A 21,714-nucleotide genomic window follows, 5' to 3' on the forward strand; every position below is an offset into this window, starting at 1 on the left:
GTGTCGTCGCAGATCTCGGGAGCGGGGGGGGGAGAGTTTTGCGGCCCTTTGAAGGCAAACACGTCTGTTATGGCCTAAGTTTTCGTCAGCTAAAGCCCATCTTGTCAAATGCATGAGCCAGCATGATTTTCATAGAGGGAGAAAGGGAAAAAAGCATGTAACCAATGCAAATAATATGTTGTCGAAATGCAAATAATGTTGGTGTTTAGTAGAGACGCCTCGATTGTAACAGTTGTATTATGCCAAGGAGCAAGGATTTCCATTTATAAAAACCCCACTGACCCACAAAACCGTCACACCCGCCTAAACCGGTTGATCTTCAAACTGGTGTAACTGTGCTTTAGGGCTGCAGTGTGACAACGGAATCCCATGTAGATTTAATCCAGTCCACACCCATTACTTTGAGTGAGTTGCGAATGGAGTAAATCCGCCTGGGCCGTCCCCTGTGAGTTGTTGAAGCGGAGCTGTTGCGTAGGCATTAATTCCCTCGCATATTGCGGGACTCTATAAAGTGTCACGAGAGGCTTTGTTATCTAAAAGGGCAATTACTTTTGGGTAATGAACATGCCCTGCCCATGTCCCAGTCAAGATTATTCATGTAGTATCTGCATAGGAGAGTCAACCGCTCCCGGCTAGTGTTTTCCTCCCAGGTGAAGTATGACAGCTTTTAAAGTAGTAGGGCTTTCAAATCTAGTCTTGAAAAGGCAGATGAAAAACAAAGCAAAACCCTGCAGGTCCGAAACAGGGCAGGATTGGGGCAATGCGCTACCAGTGGCTGACATGCATTTTGACAATAATCAAGTATGTTGTTTGTGCTGGGGTTGCCAGGCTAAAAAACTAAGCTAGCTCACACTAACTCAGCTTAGAGGGAACACTGCCTGTGAGGTAGGTGGGGCTGAGAGAGCTCTTTCAAGAACTGCTCTTTCAAGGACAGCTCTGACAGAACTATGGCTTGCCCAAGGTCATCCAGCAGCTGCATGTGGAGGAGTGGGGAATCAAACCCGGTTCTCCCAGATTAGATTCCGCGCACTTAACCACTACACCAGAGATGAGTTCCCCTGAAGAAAATCAAGACAGGTGGCCGTGTTAGCGACTCACAAAAGCTTCTGCCCTGCCCCAAATGGTGTTAGTCTTTGAGGTGCTGTTGCTCTTTTCTACTCCCGGAGAAAATGGTGGCCTTGGAGGGTGGACTCTATGGCATGATACTCCGCTAAAGTCCCTCCCCTCCCCAAACCCCATCCTACTTAGCTTTAGGGTTGCCAGTCTCCATGTGGAGGCTGGAGATCTGCTGTGATTATAACTGTTCTCCAAGCAACAGCGATCAGTTCACTTAAATGGAGTCCCCTTTGGAAGGCACACTCCGTGGCATTATCTTCCACTGAAGTCCCTCCCCTCCCCCAACCCTGCCCTCCTCAGCCTCCACCATCAAATACCCAGGAATTTCCAGACTCTGAGCTGGCCACCCTGGTTTGTCACAGAAGTCTCCATTCTCCTGTGCTAATCCATCTAGTGGATCCATTTCCTTTGGCCTTTTCCCTCTCCGCTCTGCTGTGCCTGCTGGAGCTGCCAAAATCCAGTGATACGGCACACGTTGCGCAAGTACAATATGCCCTAGCTCAGCCCACATCTCTAGAGTTTTAAATGATTGTTAATTTAAAGTTATTTATATGCTGATGATGTTTTTTTAACTGTATTTGTACTTTATGAATGTTGTAAGCCACCCTGAGGAGCTGTGGTGGCTCAAGTGGTTAAGATGCTGCTGCAGGCTGTGGATGGTTGGTAGTTCAGCAGTTCGAGACCCGAGTGTGCCGCATGACGGAGTGAGCTCCCGTCTCTAGTTCCAGCTCCTGCCAACCTAACAGTTCGAAAACAAGAAATTGCAAGTAGATAAATAGGTACCACTTCGGTGGGAAGGTCACAGCCTTCCGTGCGCCTTGGTGTTTAGTCATGCCGGCCACATGACCATGGAAACGTCTTTGGACAGCGCTGGCTCTTCGGCTTTGAAACGGAGATGAGCACTGCAACCCTAGAGTCGGACTCGACTGGCTTTCGAGCAAGGGAGACCTTTACCTTTACCTTTTTAAGCCACTCTGAGCCCTCCTCGGAGGAGAGGATGGGATATAAATCAAATAGATAAATAAATAGAGGGCAGGTCTTTGCTAGTTTCTGTTTAGGAAAGTGTGTATTCTCAGTCATGATTTCCCACTTAAAGGCGGGGCCTTAAGTTGTCCTGAAATTACACTAAAAAGATCAGTTCCCCTGGAGAGAATGGCAACTTTGGAAGGTGGACTCTAGTCTGCAATATACCATAGAGTCTAGGAGAAACACAAGTCCTAGAGCAACATCACAATGCCACTGTGCTCCCCCCCAAACTCCACCTTTCCCAGGCATCGTCCCTGTAAATTGCCAAAGCCGGAGGTGGCAACCCTAAAATTTGTCTCCCAAGAATTTAGGCAAGCTAGATGGATCCAGATCCGCCTATCTGCTATATTTCCATCTCAACCTTTCACCGAGGAGCTCAGGGCAGGGGAGATGGTTGTCTTTCTCAGACTTTATCCACATTACAACCCTGAGAGGTAGGTGAGGCCGAGAGTGATTGGCCCAAGGTCATCCAGCGAGCTTTCATAGCTGAATAGGGAAGGGTAGGGTAAAAATCTAAACAATAAATAAATCTGAACCCAGCACTGCTTTCCCGCATAGAGTCACAACCATCTAAATCCAATGGGCTTAAAAGGGTGTGGTTCCATGTAGGGGTGCCCTGCAGACGTCACAGCTCCTAGCTCAGTACTCTAACTCTTACGCCACACTGCCTTTCAGTGTCGATGTCCTTCTGTTTCCTTTTGTAACTTCAGCGCGCCCTCCTTCCTGAGCTAAGACAAAAATGTGTGAGCCTGAGGCTGAAAAACTGTGGGCTAGCTCACACTAACTCAGCTTAGAGGGAACACTGGTTCCATGTAGGCGTGCCCCGCAGACCTCCCAGCTCCTAGCTCAGTACTCTAACTGTTACACCACACTGCCTTTCAGTGTCGATGTCCTTCTGTTTCCTTTTGTAACCTCAGCGCCCGCTTTGTGTTTCGCATCTGGGACACAAAGTTTCCCTGAGGATAAAGCTGAGGGGGAGATGTTTTTTTAAAATGGGGGAAAACCCACCCTCATTTGACTCCACAAAACCCTTACATTTATTTATTTATTTCGATTTGTATCCCGCCCTCCCCACAAGCAGGATCAGGGTGGGCTCCACCATCAAATCCACAGTACATCATGGCTGCCCAGATGATTCTCACGCAGAGCAGCGTGTGTTCCCGAGGACGGTGTCAGCCGCCTTGGGTGCCACACATTGTTCAGAAAAGTGGGTTATAAATGAATAAATCTGTAGCTGGCCAGATGTTCCAGGCAGCCCACAAGTCGGGAAGGTAACAAGCCCTCTTCTGTTTGCCTGTGTGAATAAGGCTTTATTGCCTTGAAGAAGTCGGTTTCTATACCCTGCTTGATGATTCTCACGCAGAGCAGCGTGTGTTTCCCCTGAGGACGGTGTCAGCCGCTTTGGTTGCCACACATTGCTCAGAAAAGTGGGTTATAAATGAATAAATCCGTAGCTGGCCAGATGTTCCAGGCAGCCCACAAGTCGGGAAAGTAACAAGCCCTCTTCTGTTTGCCTGTGTGAATAAGGCTTTATTGCCTTGAAGAAGAGTCGGTTTCTATACCCTGCTTTCCTCTACCCTAAGGAGTCTCAAAGAAGCTGACAATCGCCTTCCCTTCCTCTCCCCACAACAGACACCCTGTGAGGTAGGTGGGGCTGAGAGAGTTCCGAGAGAACTGTGATGGACCACAAGTTTGCTCTGGAGCCATCCCTTCCTGAGCTAAGACAAAAACCGAGCTGGAGGCTAGCTCACAGTAACTCAGCTTCGAGGGAACACTGTTTGGAGGTCAGGGAAATAAAGAGACCCCAAGTGCCAGCCTCTTCAGAAAGACATACCAAAGAGTGCTACCATCCACTCCTTTCTTAATCCCCACAAGTACCCTGCTCCTGATACACATTCATCTCCCTGATCATGGGAATGCCTCACTCAGTTGTCTGGCATCTGAGATTTCCTGAGGCAAAGATTTTTCCCCCCAGGTATGTCAAAGAAGAAGGGGATGGCAAAGGATGAGATGGTTAGACAGTGTCATAGATGCAACGAACATGAAATTGAGCAAACTTCAGAGGACAGCGGAAGTCCATGGGGTCTATGGGGTCGCGAAGAGTCGGACTCGACTGTGCGACTGAACAACAACATGTCTTCACAATCGTCAAGGACTAGGAAATGAAATCTTAGGTTTTTCAAATCACATCAACAACCATTTCTGCATTTGCCTGACCCTTTTCTCTTGATACTCCTTGCTTGCACAAGGGTAAGGCCCGGACCCTCCAGGACAGGATTCAGACCCAGGATGTTCGAGTTGGCAAGTTCTGTTTGTGATTATTCACCTTCTGTACTAGCAAACTGGGATCTTAGCTGTGAGTCCTCGGTCGCTGTAAGAACACCAGCTTTTAAAATGGCTTCCGTAATACTTTTAACTAAAAAGTGGGTTGTTTTTTTCTGTTCGGCATAATTTTGGGTCTTTCGTTAAGTGGTTAAGCAGCCTAATAGCCCAGATTAGCCCAATCTCCACACAACACAGCAGCTACATCGGCCCTGCTTAGTACTTGGATGGGAGACCACCAAGGGAGTTCAGGGTTGCTATGCAGAGGCAGGCAATGGCCAACCACCTCACCTCATCTCTGACCTTGAAAACTCTATAATTCTGGGGTCGACACAGTTGGTTGTGGCTTGACAGCACCCAATTATTATTATTGGTTGGTTGAGAGGGGCAGTGCTTTAACTCTTTTAAACCAGATTGTTGGAAGTCACCTTAGAGGCTGTATAAGGCCTACCAGTTTGGTGTAGTGGTTAAGTGCGCCGACTCTAATCTGGGAGAACCGGGTTTGATTCCCCAGTTCAGGGTTGCTATGCAGAGGCAGGCAATGGCCAACCACCTCACCTCATCTCTGACCTTGAAAACTCTATAATTCTGGGGTCACCACAGTTGGTTGTGGCTTGACAGCACCCAATTATCATTATTAGTTGGTTGAGGGGGGCAGTACTTTAACTCTTTTAAACCAGATTGTCGGAAGTCACCTTAGAGGCTGAATAAGGCTCACCAGTTTGGTGTAGTGGTTAAGTGCGCCGACTCTAATCTGGGAGAACCGGGTTTGATTCCCCCCCTCCTCCACTTGCACCTGGCTGGATGACCTTGGGCAAGCCATAGTCCTGCCAGAGCTGTTCTTGAAAAAGAGCAGTTTCTGTCCGAGCTCTCTCGGCCCTGCCTACCTCACAGGGTGTCTGTTGTGGGGAGGGGAAGGAGTTTGTAAGCCGCTCTGAGACTCTGAGTGAAGGGCGGGGTATAAATCCAATCTCTTCTTCTTCATCTTGCCCTTGTATGAATCGCTCTCTTAAAAACTGTCTTGGCATCCGCTGAATGGGCTCTGTTAATTGGTCGCATATGCCCTGTGGAGGCCTGGTGGATGCCAGAAATAGAGTCTGTGCTGTGGCGGAGTTTAACATTTTAATTCTGTGTGTACTGTATTTATTATTGTATTGTTACTTAAACGGTCGTGACCCGCCCAGAGCCCGCTTGTGGGGAGGGCGGGATCCGACCAAATAAAAAATAATAAATACATGGGGCCTGGAGTTCTCCCAGAGTTATCACTGATCTCCAGATTATAGGGATCGGTTCCCTCAGAGAAAATGGCCGCTTTGAAGGGCATCACATCTCTGCTGAGGTCCCTCCCCAAATGTTGTCCGTCCCAGGCTCCACTCCCAAATCTCCAGGGATTTCCCAACCAGGACTTGGCAACCACAGGCAGTATCCTGTTTCCCATAAGGCCTCAGGAGCTCCTCAAACGCAAGGCACAGAGGGCTGTATTCCGTCCCCATTCTCTGCCTCCTCAGCCAACAGGGAAGCTGCCTTTGAACCTGGACGTTCCATTCCTCTTGTAGCGATCAGCTATTGAGAGAACTATCCTCTGTCTGTTCCCCCAATTTTTTTAAAAAAATGTACACCCTTTAGGAGGGAAGTAACCGAGATCGACAAATGCGAAACAACAAACTTACATATTTTAATCCGAAAGGAAAAAAACCTGTAATGGCTTGAGAGGAAAGAAGAAAAGAAAGAAAACTTGGTCAGAATTAAAAGCGTAGGGGCTGATTCTCTCTCAGTCACAGTTTTTTCTCTTCATGATCCGTTTCGGACTGGCCCCGAAGGCTGCGGGCGAGGATTCGGGGACATCTCCGGGACTGGGGGTCAGCAGAGGAGGGAGAGGATCGGGATCCGAGTGGAAGCTGGTGGACGGGCCGACGAAAGACAGAACCTCGTCAGGCGCGGTATCGTTTTGTGCCTCCACGGGAACGTGCAACCCGGATTCATCACGGCCTGGAGAATGCAAGGGCGTCGCGTTGCTGCTGGACGTGTTGGCCTGCTTCTCAGTGGCATTGGGAACAGAATGCTGAGCAGACCAGGGGGGGCTGAACCCCGGGTAGGGATTGTAGCTTGGGAAGGGGCCCGGAGAAGGATAGCGCTGGGCTGAAAACGCAGTGGCGATGGTCTCCATAGCGGAGGTTTGCCTTCCCATGAGATCTGCCAGGGTCTGGTGGGACTTCTCGATGGCGGCTATCATGCGGTGGGTGGTCGCCCGGTCCTGCTCGCGTTCCTGCTTCTCCAGCCGCCTCTCCTGCTTGTCTTCCGCCCTCTCCTCCCGCCTCTTGTTTTCAAAGACCCTCAGGTCCTGCTGGTGCAGCTGCCGGAGGGTGTCCACCAGGTCGGAATTGGACTTGGAAGCGGAGGACTCGGCCAGGCGCCTCGTGGACTCCAGGCGCTGCCTCCAGTTGCGTTCCCGCCGGTAGCGCACACGCTCTGCGTTGCCGACGGACAACCTCCGGTGCTCCTCTCCAGCATCTGCAGGAGGCAAAGAACGAGTCGTCAATTATCCTGCCCTCTACCAAGTGAGACCCTCTGTCTATCAAGGTCAGTTAGGGAGGGGCTGTGGCTCAGTGGTAGAGCATCAGCTCAGCATGCAGAAGGTCCCAAGTTCGATCCCCAGTATCTCCAGGTAAAAAAGTAATGTAGGAGGTGATGTGAAAGACCTCTGCCTTGGACCCTGGAGAGCCACCACCAGTCTGAGTAGACAATACTGACCTTGATGGACCAAGGATGTGTTTCAACGTAACTTTGCAGGGCTCTTTTTGTAGAAAAAGCCCAGCAGGAACTCATTAGCATAATAGGCCACACCCAACAGCAGAAACCCATTAGCATATTAGGCCACACCCCTGACAGCACAGCTCATTAGCACATTAGGCCGCACCCCCATGTTACCAGAAGTGTGGTCATCCAGCCACACCCATCTTTTGCTTCTTATTCTGTTTACCTTGCTTGTTGTCAAAACCCAGGGCTTTTTTGTAGCAGGAACTCCTTTGCATGTTAGGCCACACACCCCTAATGTAGCCAATCCTAATGAGTTTCTGCTGTTGCGTGTTGCCTGTTATGCTAATGAGTTCCTGCTGGGCGTGGCCAACTTGGGAGCCAGCCAGAACTCCGTTCCTGTGCGTTCCTGTGCGTTCCTGCCCAAAAATAGCCCTGAGTGTAAGGCAGCTGCATGGGTGTTCATGTGAGTCCTGTCAACTCTGACTGGTCATGCGTCTCAGGGTAAGATCTTTCTGATCACCGATGATCAGACCCCTTTTTTAAACTGGTTTTCTTTTTCCAAGGAATTTCTTTACTGTTGGGCAGCAGGCCTCCGCTTGGAACGTCCCTAACGGAACCTCTGCCTGCTCCACAATCCCATGTAGGCCATTAGGGAGGTTCCAAGCAGAGGCTTGGTCTCTACATCACAGCCGGATGAGGTGGCAGAATGGATGGGAAGTTGGGAAAGCACTTTTCTGAATGCTCCCCAATGATAACGAAATCCCTTGCAGCTTATATAGGACTTCTCTTCTTCTTTCTCTCACCTGGGCTTGGAGCTATAGCAAGTTAACCTATTTCTGAAGTTCATCACAATAAGTTAAATGTGCCTACATGAATACGTCACGTAAGATGTGCTTTGATTTTTGTAAGTCAAATTTTTTTCTCTTGTTACAGTCGGAGTCAGATCATCTTTGTAATTTGTTTGAACAGCCTTTTCCCCATAACTGGGAAATGTCGAAGACTGGGGATACTGCGTAAAGCTTCTGTGCTTCCAAGGCAAATAATTTTTTCCTTACATTTAACGGAAACCCACCACCTCCCCACTCTTTTCCCCTTATGGCCCCTTATGCCTGGCGTCACTTCCCAGGGTACCTGCAAGATGCGGGCTAGCCTCTCCCTTCCTTCCGACTCCCTCCTTGGTGGAGTCGGTGAAGCCTCTGCCTCAACACCTTAGTCCCTCGCCACTGATGAACTTAACCCCAGGATTAGGGATAACTGGGGGAAGGCAAGGTGGCATGGCATAGCCCAACCTTGTCAGAAGCTAGCCAGGGGTCAGTACTTGGATGGGAGACCAGTCCAATGTTCCCTCTAAGCTGTGGAGTCTTGTGAGCAAAAATTCTACTCTGTGAGCTACTGGCATTAAAGTTGTGAGCAAGAGATTTGGCTACTGCATAAGTTAGTTTGCTCTGGAGCCATCCTTCCTGAGCTAAGATAAAAATGTGTGAGCCAGAGGCTAAAAAACTGTGAGCTGGCTCACACTAACTCAGCTTAGAGGGAACACTGGAGACCACCGAGGAAGGCTCTGCGGAGGAAGGCAAGAGCAAACCACCTCTGCTTCTCACTTGGGTGCTTTCACACGCACACTGAATCATGCCCTTCCAATCCACTTCCAATCCACTTTGAAACTGGACTTTACTGTGTGAAATGGGAAAATCCACTTGCAAACAGTTGCTAAAGTGCATTGCAAATGGAATGAAAGTGCATCATTCAGCACATTGGAAAGGGTCTAGACAGCCGCTTGCTGAGGTCACTATAATTTGGTTGTGAGTTGCTAGCACTTACATACGTTGGGATAACGTATTTGTCCCCATTTAGGGCCACCTCCTGCTATCTCTGCCACCTCCCTTGCATCAAATTTTAGATGTTGCTCAGGTCAGAGCGCCTGAAAAATGTCAAGGTGCTTTGGTGACATTACACTAATAATAAGGGATGCCAGCAGGCCTGTAGCTACGGTGGGACTTTTGGGGGCTCCGCCCCCTTTTTTAAACGCACAACTCCAGAAGAATTTCTCCTGTAAATGCTTTTTTCAATCATTTTAAAACAATTTTTTAAAGGCGTACTCTCCTTTACGCAGAGTGGGGTGCTGTAGTTGACTAATTCCCGTACTGAGCAAGGTTGGAGTAGGTGACCTCTAGGATCCCTTCTAACTCTGTGTCAAGGTACTGGTCTCCTTTATGAGAGTTTTTCTGCCTAAGTCTTAGCTTTCTTGGCTATGGAAGTCATCACCCCCACCTGCCGGCTTGTTATCAGAACTGTTGCTTAGGCTGGCAGAAGTGATTAACTTGCAGCAGCTGAGAACGGTCATCTAAAGTGGTTGACAGCTTGCAATGTAGAGATCTATCCTGGCAACAGCTTTCTATTGGCTTTCTTCCTGCACTGGGAACTTCAGCCCCACCTGAAAAAAAATCGCCCCACAAGCCACAAAATCTTGGCTACGGGTCCCAGATGCCAGAAGAGGAAAAGAGGGTCAAAGTCACTCACCAGCCACCTGGACTTCAGTGGGAGTTTCTTTGGGGGGCAGCAATGGAGGGTTATCCCCCAGAGGGGTTTCTACTTTCCCCACAATCTGTGCATTAGTGTCCTCGGACACTTTGGGGGGTTGTGGTGCGGGGTCACCTGGGGTCACCCGCAACTCTTTGGACGACGCAGTCGGTGCAACGTATCGTTCTGGGGCCTCCACCTCCTGGGCCTCTGGTGTGGGATTGGCGGCTTCTCGTGCAATCCTGGTAGCCGCCATGGGGTTTAGCGGCAGCCGCTTCCGCCGCTTGTCCAGGCGCTCTACCACGCCGGCGCCGCACACCTTGCCGCACACAATGCCTTTTCGCAGGCACAGGAACTGCTCCAGGAGCTTGAAGTAGGGTGCGGTTTTGGGGGCCCGGCCAGAATGGAGGTTCCCGCACTTGATCTCCTTGTAGCCCCTCTTGAGGTCCTTTGCTCGGCTGCGGCACTGTTCTGCGTCGCGCTCGAAGCCCCGCTCCCGCAGCCGGTCTGCGATCCACGCAAACAGCTTCATGTTGCGGTACTGCTGCCCCAGAGCGATCTGGACATCTTCCGCTTTCCAGATATCGATGAAGGCAATGGTTTCCTTGCGGGACCAGGCATCCCTCCGGCGCCGGGGTTCTGGAGAGGGAAGGTTAACGTCCGAAGGGCTCGGGACGGAGTCTGCCATCAGGAAGTGCTCCACAGCCAGCCGAGAACGCTCCACGTCAGCCTCCGTCCGTGTATGCTGAGGAAACAAGTGACGGAGAAAAAAAAATAGATCAGGTGATAGTTTAAGGGCCCCAACATTCTTAACTGACTCTACAGAAGAAGAAGAGATTGGATTTATATCCCGCCCTTCACTGGGGAGAGCGGCTTACACACTCCTTTCCCTTCCCCTCCCCACAACAGACACCCTGTGAGGTAGGTGGGGCTCTGAGAGAACTGCTATTTCAAGAACAGCTCTGACAGATTCCAATCAGTGAAACTGGTGTTGCACGAACTACCAAATTGATCAAGTGGCTGCCTTTTATTGAATATGCGGTTGAAAATTCATCCTCTTTTAAGACCTCTATACCTAATAAATACTGTGATATACTTACCTTTATGTAATAAATATTGTAAGGATGCATTTTCCACGAACACTGTAACAGACTTTTAGGTCGCATGTGTACTTGCAATGTATGATATTACTACTGTTATGCTATGGATTAACCAAGTTTGAATGTTAATGTTGCATTTTTTTGTTTGTGTTAAATGTAATATTTTTGTGAATACACACACACACACACATATATATATATATTCACACACACACACACACATATATATATTCACACACACACACACACACACACATATATATATAACCGCTCCGACAGAACTATGGTTTGCCCAAGGCCATCCAGCAGCGGCAAGTGGAGGAGTGGGGAATCAAACCCGGTTCTCCCAGATTAGAGTCCGCACACTTAACCACTACACCAAACCGGCATCACTTGTATATATGAAGGACGGTGTAGTGTAGTGGTTAGAGTATAAGCCTAGGATCTAAGGCTAAAAGGTAAAGGTTTCCCTTGCTCGAAAGCCAGTTGAATTCAACTCTAGGGGGCGGTGCTCATCTCTGTTTCCAAGCCGAAGAGCCAGCGCTGTCCGAAGACTTCTCCGAGGTCATGTGGCCGGAGGTGCATGGAACATGGTTATCTTCCCACCAAAGCTTTACCTATTTATCTACTTGCAATTTCTTGCTTTCGAACTGGCAGGAGCTGGGGCCAGAGACGGAAGCTCACTCCATCACGAGGCACTCAGGTCTCGAACTATGGAGCCACAGACCTTCCGATCTGCAGCTCGGCGTCTTAACCTCTGAGGCACCACGGCCCCTAGGATCTAAGAGACCCAGGTTCAAATCTCTAATCTGCCACAGCAGCTTCCTTGATGACTTTGGGCCAGTCATACACACACACTCAGCCTAGCCTACCTCACAGGGTTGTTGTGGTGATAACATCAAGGAGAGGAGATCGACACAAGCTGCTTTAGGTCCCCGTTGGGGAGAAAGGCAAGGTATGAGTGAATTCATAAAATAAATAACGTTTACCTGCTGTGGCCAAACTGGGATAAACACACGTAAGTGGACTCCAGGGACACTGTTCTCAATCCCCAGAGGGGTGCAGGGTGTAAATCATATACTGAGTCGTGCTCTCCACCACCAATGTAGTCCTAAGTATAGATACATTATGCGTATGGAGTTGGGGAGGGTAGGAAAGGGTCAGGACTGTATGGCTGGCCCAAGCGCCTTGCAAAATGAAGACACTACCCAAAAACCCAAGAAAGGATCTCTCGATATACACTACTTCATTCGAATCAGGGATTTTCAGCACAAGATCTGTGCGCAAAAGACATCAGCAACATAGAAATTCAATTAAGCCTCTCAGACTCGAAGGAAAAAAAATCTAAAACCTAATTCCAAAAAGGTTTTAGAAGCAATAATTAAAAAATCACACACACACCCAATTTCTGTGCCAGCTTGAGTCAGCAAAGGCTGTGGGATGCATCTGGACACCATCAGCAGCTATTGGATAGTACCTGAGAAGTCCATTTATCATTTACAATGTGCTTCGTGGTCCAGAGAAAGGAATATTCTTCCCTGCTCAAATGAGGCTTTAAGATAATGCAACTTCCCCACTAAAACAATAAGAAATAGTAAAAAAACAAGAAACCTGGGGCACCAGTTCTAGATTTCCCCTCCGCAAGAAAACCAAGTGGGAATGTGTGGACAAAACTGACATGATCTAGCCAATGAAATCGACATGACTTCTCAGTGGCGGGAAAACTTGGTATTTTCTGTCCTTTACTCCAGGAAACACAAGAATCAACATGGTATCCTATTAACATGTTAGACAGAAATGATCCTTACTGCATCTCGGCATAGCCTACCTCATGGGGTTGTTGTGAAAAAGAAAGAGACAATCCTCACGTATGCTATTCTGAGTCATGCTAGTAGTGATTCAAGACAGGGGTTATGTCATTATATGAGAAGAATACCCCTTTCAGATACATTTCACTGAGAGAACACAACTGGTCCAAGGGCACCCAGTGAGTTTCACAGCTGAGCCAGGGTGGGAACCCAGATTTTCCTATCCAGCTTGTTAGCTGGACTCTCTCTAAATGAAAAAAATTCAACAGTGTGAGCTCAGCTGGAATACTGGCATCTGACATAACCACAGAGAGAGCTGAGAAACACCAGACTCTGCACAGAGACAGCTTGCCAAACGGACACACAAACCGGCTCTTACCTTTTGATCCCGCTTCTTGGCTTCCTGTTGAATCTGCAGGAAATCCTCCGCCAAGCCCACCGCTTGGGCGCAGGTCTCAGGGCCGTTTTCCCTCACCCAGCTCTGGAGCTCCGGCGGCAGGATGGTCAGGAACTGCTCCAGGATCAGCAGCTCCAAAATCTGCTCTTTGGAATACCTCTCGGGCTTCAGCCACCGGTGGCAGAGGTACCAGAGGTGACCGCAGGCCTCACGGGGCCCCTCGGTCTCCTGGTAGCGGAACTCCCTGAAGCGCTGGCGGTGCGTCTCCCTGCTGAGGGCATCGCCACCGGGGACCTCCTCCTTCGCCACCCCGAAGCTTCCCCTTTTGGTGCCCGAAGATTTCTGGGGGGGGCCTTGCTCCTGAGACCACTGTCCGACTTCCACAGCTCCCTTGAAAGACGCTAAGATCCCCTTCGTGTCGTCTGAAGTCTCCGGGTTCCCTTGACTCCGCTGAGGAGACTGCCCGGCCTTCGGTACGTCTTCCGACTGGGACTCCCAGCGCCGGGACAATCCTTCGTTGGGCTCCTGTTTGACCTGTTGAGGAGGGGCCCACCCGAGCAGCCCCTGTGCGGTCCTGAACTGGAGGGCATGCGGGCCTTTCCCCTTGCCCTCCGGTCCTGACAGCAGCTTGAGGCCTTCCGAGTCTCGATCCTCCATTTTCATTCCCGGAAGGAGAGCTTTCGGTTCTTCAATGGAGACCGACCCAGCCCGTGTTTCTCAGACGTGCTCCCCTCTTCTTAGGCCCTCATGTCTCCCCCACCCCCTAAATGCTAATAATTACGGGTTGTAAGTCAGGGTGTGTGTTTCTTTCGGTGAAAACAGAGACAATGGTAAGTCCTGAAAACAGGAAGTCATTCGGCAGCTGGGGATCGTTGAGGCCTACCAAACTAGGCTTCAACCTGAGAGGAAAAGGCACAAAAACGATTAAAGCTGCTACAATCCAACAGTTTTTGGATTGTAGTCATTGTTTTTTTTAAAAAAACCCAAACCGTTTGATCAACATAAGGCAACTGAGATGAATCAGTCAGCAGCTTAAAAATAACAATAATAAAAGTCTGTTCCAAAGCTGCAGATGGCAATCACCAGCTTGGAGGATTCTCTGTGTTAGGGAGAAAGGGGAATGCCTCTTCTAAATACTTATCACACCAGCCCCTGGGAAACATCATCTTGGGAGAGGCATTCGCTTCTATCAGAGAGAGAAGGGGAAATGCTCTTCTGAACAATTATCAAAACTGCAGGTGGCCAGCGCCATCTTGGAAGAGGAGTCCTTTCTCTAGAAGAACATGAATGCCTCTTCTGTTGTTTCTCCCTCCTATGAAAACTGATGGAGGGTTTAATCCATCCGCTAAAATTATATTAACTGATTAAGATTTCCTTAATTGTTATGTTAACAGTTATTGATTGTTAAGATTTCCTTAATTGTAAAGGTTACAGAAGTCAATATAGTGCGATTACTAAAGTGAAGCTTTAACCAATCATTTCAAACATGTACAACTAATTGGACAAGTCTTTTTAAAAATGGAAGAATCAAGAATTCTGCAGCCAAAAAGAGGAACTCTGAGATTTGCCTAAAACATGCAAATTAACAAGTTATGCCACTGAGGGATGAGGAACAGCTCAAGACACTGAGACCAACATGGCAAATTCTGCTTGCATCCAACACTGCCCAAAAGATAACTTTGCATCCTTCAGGACTATGAACAGACACAGGTGCTCTTTCGGACATTTATTTCAGCAGCTGGATGTCACTTTGCCTTTATAGCTACAGCAGCATATAAACAAACTGTCTTCTTAAAAAGCTGAAATTATCAGGGGGCCAGTGTTCCCTCTAAGCTGAGTTAGTGTGAGCTAGCTCACAGTTTCTTAGCCTCCGGCTCACACATTTTTGTCTCAGCTCGGGAAGGATGGCTCCAGAGCAAACTAATTTATTTAGTAGCCAAATCGCTCACTCACAACTTTAATGCCAGTAGCTCACAAAGTAGAATTTTTGCTTACCAGACTCCGCAGCTTAGAGGGAACATTGCAGGGGGCCCAACAAAGTTATGCCCAAGAAATATTCTATTAAGGTTTTGTATTACTTCAGATTGCAGTTGTAAATTGTTTTGTGTAGAAATTCATTTTAAAAAATATACAATGTGCACAAATCCAGGATTTGTGGAACCTTTTGGTCCCGTCCTTGAGAGCTTTGGTGGTGCCAAGAGGGAATCTGTTCTGCTCTGCTTGTCGACATCAGCAGACTTAGAAGGGTGCACTGTTCCTTTTCGGGACCAGGATCGTCTCCAGAAAATAGCAGAACGTAAGAAGACTCCTCCTGCTGGATCAGAGTGGGTCCCTCCACTGTAACAGCAGTGGACAGTTAGACATATCTAGGGAGGCCACAAGCAGGTCCTGCAGCCCCTCCTCCTGTTGTTTGCCCTCAGGGGTAGACTGCCATTGCACATGGAGGTTCAACTCACAGCTACAATGACTGCTAATAAAGCTGTAGTTGACAGATCTTTCTCAGCCTTCATAGGAAGGTAAGAACCACCACGATGGATCAGGCAAACCCTATGCAGATGCTGTTTCTCATTCTTTGAGTGCCTCTTTACTGTACATTGTAAATTTCAACTTTCAACTTTTACAAAACTCTGAGAACTTTGTTTTTAAGTGGGCATAAATAACGTGAGTAAATGTCTGCCCTGCCAGGCTACTTTATTAGATTTCCTTTTTTATAAGTCTCCCTCTCCTTCCAAGAAGCTCAGGGTAGCATGCACACGTCTCCCTTTTATGCTCACAACAACCCTGAAAGGTAGGTTAGGCTGAGCAACTGACCCAGTGTCAACATCACCCGGTGAGCCTCCTAGCTAAGGAAGGACTTGAACCCGGGCCTCCCCAGTCCTTCAGCAACACGTGTCACTGTGGGTCTCAACATTAATTATTCCAACAGCCATTCTATAAAGCACCAAGATGAAAGGATCATGTACCAGTTTTCCTTACTGAAAAGATATAGTTTGGCTAGTAAGAACTGAAATATAATTGCAAGGCTTCTTTTACATTCATGGTTGCATATATGCAAAATTTTAAAGGCAGATCACATGGACTTTTCAAAATCCTGATTTAAAAAAAAAATATTAAAAGTGTTCTTTGTTTTAAAGGGGTTTCAACAAACATAAAATGCCAAGAATCTAAAGTCTGATGTGTAAAGAACAAACAAAGGGTTGGGGAAGGACCTGTAAGAAAATGTGTAAAACTAGGAGCACTTATCCATCCTTTTTTTAAAAAAACCCAATTCTCCCTTTTCCAACCGCCCCACACATTCTTTTTTACGGACAAAAAGGTGGGGGGGGGGAGAATGTGCAAAGAAGAATCTATTTTCTTAAATAAAAAAGAAAATCCATATAACCTCAGGGCATATTTTTATGACCCTCTCCAAAAATACTTTTTTCTTTAAGGGCCCTATTACGCCTATTACGCCGTTTCTCCTAGGGACCTGAGGCGGCTTACAAAAAGCCTCTCTCTCCTTTTTTTTGCCAGCAAGTCACCCTCTGCTCTGCCTGCTGTTTTTTTTTTTTTTTTTTGCAGTCAGAAAATCTTTCCACGAACTGAGAGCGCCAGTAAGGGCAACCTTCGGCTTCGCATTTCAGCGTCGAGCATGCGCCCGGCGGACCCAGCGCATGCTCAGGAAGACGAGGGAGGCTGACTTTCCAGCCGGCTGGAAAGCGTCACGGGACAAGCGGGCGCCCCCTCCCCCTTTTCCCTTTGCACCTAACGGGGCGCTCCCGGCTGCTTACACCGTCCGAGTTGTTGCAACGCCTTCCAGCGGATCTGGGGCATTAGTGGTCGTGCGCCAGGCGCTGCGCAAAAGCGCAACTGGGGAAAGCCCAGGAAAAGTCCCTTTTTAAAAATTATTACTATTATTATTATTTTAAAATAAGGACAGAACAGGAGTGCAAAGTAAGAAAGAAGGGAAAGGCAGAGGAGAAGGGGAGTGAGAGGGAAGGGAGGAGGGAGGAATGCACCCGATCCCAGCCCTGTCCACTCACCCATCCTCAGCCTCTTCCCAGAACCTAAACTTCTCGTCTCTAGCTCCTGGGAAATCCGGACTCCTGTTTCCCACGCACGAGGGGAAGGCGGAGGGAGGGAGCAACGCAGGAAGGGGCCGGATCAGCCCCTGACATCACGAGGCTCGAGTTTCACCCACCGGCCTCTCTAGGAATTGGAGTGAGCCCCCCCCCCCTTCCCGCAACTCGTCTGAATGCAAAGAGATCCGGATTTGAACACGCAACCCTAGCATTTATTCCTTCTTAGCAATAAGTATGGGTACCTTGAACAGCTGTTTAACGAGAGGGGAAACATCGCGACTCTGGGGGGAGGGCTGCACCTGACGGATTTCTGCCTGATACGTTACTGTCAAACGCACTGGTGGAGTTCTGTTGTTGTTGTTTTAAACGGCCACGTTACATTTTGACCAATTTGAAAGGCTACACTCACCACTCCTAGGCTAGCTCCTGTAGCTTTAAGGCATATGTGATAGAAGGAAATGCCACAGGTAAAGCTTTCCGTATCCCTATATGGAGAGCAAATTTGGATAAGGCGAGATCAAGACAGGTAGCCCTGTTAGTCTGTAGCAGTAGAAAAGAGCAAAAGTCCAGTAGTACCTTAAAGACTTAACAAAATATGTGGCGGAGTATGCTTCATGAGTCACTGCTCAGTTCTTCAGATGCAGCTAGAATGGGAATCCATCTGCCCTATTTATTGGAAAGTGGAATGATTTCAGATGCTGAATGACATTAGCAGGTGAATGCCAATAGCAGGTGAATGACAGGCTACAGTGTGTATGTTTGTGCACACCACTGTTTACAAGAAAGAGCCAGCACGCACCTACTTTATCGATGAAACTGAGGGGGGGGTAGTTGGATAAATGTGGGGATAAATGGACTACTGGTCTCATCCAGTAGGGCTCCTCTGATGTTCTTACCAAAGCCTCACCCTCTGTGCCCTGTTGTTGGCCCTCCAGAGGAACTGGCTGGACAGTGTGAGACAGGATGCTGGACTAGATGGACCACCGGTCTGATCCAGCAGGACTCTTCTCCTGTTCTTAAGAAGTGAATCTCAGTCTTGCCTGCAGCTTAGCCGTGGATTGTAATAAAGGAGTTAATTGCTCTTTCAGCCAAGCAAGGCCAAAACAAGCACATTTTAATTTTATTTTACTTCCATTTATGCCCCACCATTTCCCCCCAGCGGAGACTCAAAATGGTTCACATCATTCTCCTCCAGTTTATCCTCACACCAATGGCCCTTTGAGGTAGGTTAGGCCAAGTGCGTGCGATTGGCCCAAGGTTAACCACCAAGCTTCCCTGACAGCGGGGATTCGAACCTGGGTCTCTTGGATTCTAGTCCAACACTCTAACCATTACACCACACTGGCTTCCAGACACCATGTTTAACAGCAGTAAAAACAGCTGCAGAGACCCAATCTGGACTGGGGCCTCAACGCTGGGGTGGGAGTTAACTTTCCCCTCTTGTTATGTTACGCATCTGACAAACTTATAGAGATACCGGCTATGTTGCACCTTGAAAACCAGAGGGGGACAGATTGCTCCTCGCCCACCACACAGCTTCAGGCTGGCTCCAGCCTTGTTAAAAGGGGGCTGCAGAAGACAGGCCAAGGATCAGCTGTGCTGGTGGGGAGTGGCCATGGGATGGAGACGGTTCCCGTGGCTCTCAGACGATCTCTGTAGGATGAGGCGGGTCAGCGCTGCTGTTTTTGTTGCAGCGTTTGACACCATTGACCATGATCTTTTGACACACCACCTCGCCAATGCAGGAGTACATGGGACAGTCTTGAAGTGGCTGACCTCATTCCTCCAAGGTCAGGGACAAAGGGTGGCACTTGAGGGGATGACCTCCCCACGACACCCATTAGCATGTGGGATCCCTCAAAGGGCAGTCCTCTCCCCATTGGTCTTTAACATCTACATGCACCGAGCGCCGAAGAATAGATTCTTTTGAACTATGGTGCTGGAGAAGACTCTTGAGAGTCCCTTGGACTGCAAGATCAAATCAGCCAATCCTAAAAGAAATCAACCCTGACTGTTCCCTGGAAGGCCAGATCATGAAACTGATGCTCAAATACTCTGGCCACCAAATGAGAAGGGAGCACTCCCTGGAGAAGACCCTGATGCTGGGAAAGATTGAAGGTCAAAAAAGACGGGGATGGCAAAGGATGAGATGGTTAGACAGTGTCATAGATGCAACGAACATGAAATTGAGCCAACTTCAGAGGACGGCGGAAGACAGGAGGGCCTGGCAGGATCTGGTCCATGGGGTCGCGAAGAGTCGGACTCGACTGTGCGACTGAACAACAACAACATGGACCCCCTTGCCCAGCTGGCAGAGCGTTTCGGGATGGGCTGTCATCAAGACTCTTGAGAGTCCCTTGGACTGCAAGAAGATCAAATCAGTCAATCCTAAAAGAAATCAACCCTGACTGTTCCCTGGAAGGCCAGATAATGAAACTGAAGCTCAAATACTTTGGCCACCCAATGAGAAGGGAGCACTCACTGGAGAAGACCCTGAGGCTGGGAAAGATTGAAGGTCAAAGAAGACGGGGACGGCAAAGGATGAGATGGTTAGACAGTGTCATCGATGCAACGAACATGAAGTTGAGCCAACTTCAGAGGACGGCGGAAGACAGGAGGGCCTGGCGTGATCTGGTCCATGGGGTCGCGAAGAGTCGGACTCAACTGTGTGACTGAACAACAACAACAACATGCACCCCCTTGCCCTGCTGGCAGAGTGTTTCGGGGTGGGCTGTCATCAATATGCTAATGACACCCAGCTATATCTGTTGATGAGCAGCCGGCCGGATAGGGTCCCAGACATGCCGGCCATGGGATTGGAGGCTGTGGTGACACGGTTGAAACAGAGCTGGTTGAAACTAAATCCATCGAAGACTGAGGTCCTGTGGCTGGTTTGAACAGTCATTGTGGGAGGTCAACTCCCAGCTCTTGATGGCATGCCATTGATATCAGCACGGACCATCAAGAGCTTGGGCATGGTCTTGCAAGGAGACACAGGTCACAAATGTAACTAGGTTGGCATGATTTCATCCATTCCAGGCTAGACTACTAGCTCCCTACCTGTCTCACCAAGATCTAGCCTCACTGAAAACAGCTGAAATTTACTTGATTGGTATTTTTTGGCTATTTATTCAGCTGAATATTCATTACACGATATTTTCAGCATTGTGATACAGCTGATCCCCCAAAATATGGGATTATCTACGAATGCTGGATAGCTGCGGGTGTTTAAAGGGACTGTGATCCTTTTAAATACCATCAGTGTGCATCTTGCAAAAGGCGTTTAAAGGGACTGTGAGCCCTCTGAATGCCTTTTAAAATATCCATTGGAAACAACGGAGGATAGGGCATCTTTTTGGGGAGCCCAGAGAATTAACCCCCCCCGTCCAAACATTTTGAAATCTGGTGGTTCTTCTGAGGAGAGGCACCAGCAGCTATACTGAAAATTTAGTGCTTCTACCTCAAAAACCCCAGTTACTCCTGGATTGATTCCACATTATAACGTGTGCAGGCTATTGACCATAATGGCCCCATAGGCTATATTGGAACTGGGGGGAAATTGGTATTCCCAAAAAAATCACATATCCAAATACCATACCAGCACTGAAATTCATGAATATCAGGAAATACCAATATTTTTGACTCAGTTACACTACAATCTGAAAAATGCCTAATGTTTTGTTTTTTTGCACACCCATATTCAGAGGTTGACTGCTTCTGAATGTGGAGATTCCCTTTAGTCACTGTGGCTAATAACCACTGATAGAGCTGTCCTCCATGAAATTTAATCCACAATATGACATCATTTCAGATTATTCTGTTTTCCCACGGGAAAACTGTGGCATTCCTCATTTTCCAAGAGGTAATATAAGGCATCAATCAACCAAACTACCTTGGCGAATGTTCCATTATTAGAAAAAGAGGATTTTAGAGAATACAGAGAAAATATGTAGGTTTTGCTTGGGAGGGGGTGCAACATATATTTGGTTCAGGGGAGGAAAGGGGGGGGATGGACAGAAAGGAGAGAAATGGGTAGGGATGGGCATGAACCGGCTGAATGAAAATTCATCAATAATTTTGGCCTGTTTGGGTTTGCGAACCGGAGTTCGTAAACTGAAGAACTGGGAAAAACTACCACAAATTTTGGCACAATTTATGGTAGTTTGTGAAGAACAGAAGGCAAGGTTTTATTCCTGCTTTCTACTCTTCACAAGAAACAGCTGAGCATCTGGGAGCTCCCCACCGTTTAACTGTTTGGTTTGAATGGTTCAGAATTTAAACCCTGCTTTTGGCTTGCTGTAGGTTTTTGGGAGCCCTTTAAACCACTGCTGCTTTTTGCCAGGAGTGGAAAACAGGAGTTTTAATGGCCCTGCTTTTTGCTCCCCAGGAAAAGCCGTAGGGAGCAGAAAGGAGGGTTTAAATGGCTCCCAGCCATATAAACCCTGCTTTCAGCTCTCCACTTTCTGCTGAGAAGCAGAAAATAGGGCCATTTTGGCCCTGCTCTCTGCTCCCTATGAAAAGCTGAATGGAGCAGAAAGGAGTTTCTGCTGCCAGCAGAAAAGTAGAAGGCCCTTCCCAGGAGATTCCCCCCCCCCTTCTGCTGGCTG

The 21,714-nt window shown here is 48.3% G+C and overlaps 1 protein-coding gene across 1 annotated transcript in view; it reads right to left on the bottom strand.

Annotated features, from left to right (window-relative positions):
• LOC107122455 overlaps positions 1–21,714 on the bottom strand; it is a 43,963-nt gene that overhangs the window by 11,950 nt on the left and 10,299 nt on the right. The window contains 3 exon segments of the mRNA XM_015425557.1: positions 6,278–6,975; positions 9,742–10,486; positions 13,029–13,580. Coding sequence (XP_015281043.1) covers positions 6,278–6,975; positions 9,742–10,486; positions 13,029–13,580 — 1,995 coding nt within the window.

The sequence above is a fragment of the Gekko japonicus genome, unplaced genomic scaffold (assembly GCF_001447785.1).
Source record: "Gekko japonicus isolate JY-2015 unplaced genomic scaffold, Gekko_japonicus_V1.1 scaffold729, whole genome shotgun sequence".
In the NCBI taxonomy this organism is placed as follows: domain Eukaryota; kingdom Metazoa; phylum Chordata; class Lepidosauria; order Squamata; family Gekkonidae; genus Gekko; species Gekko japonicus.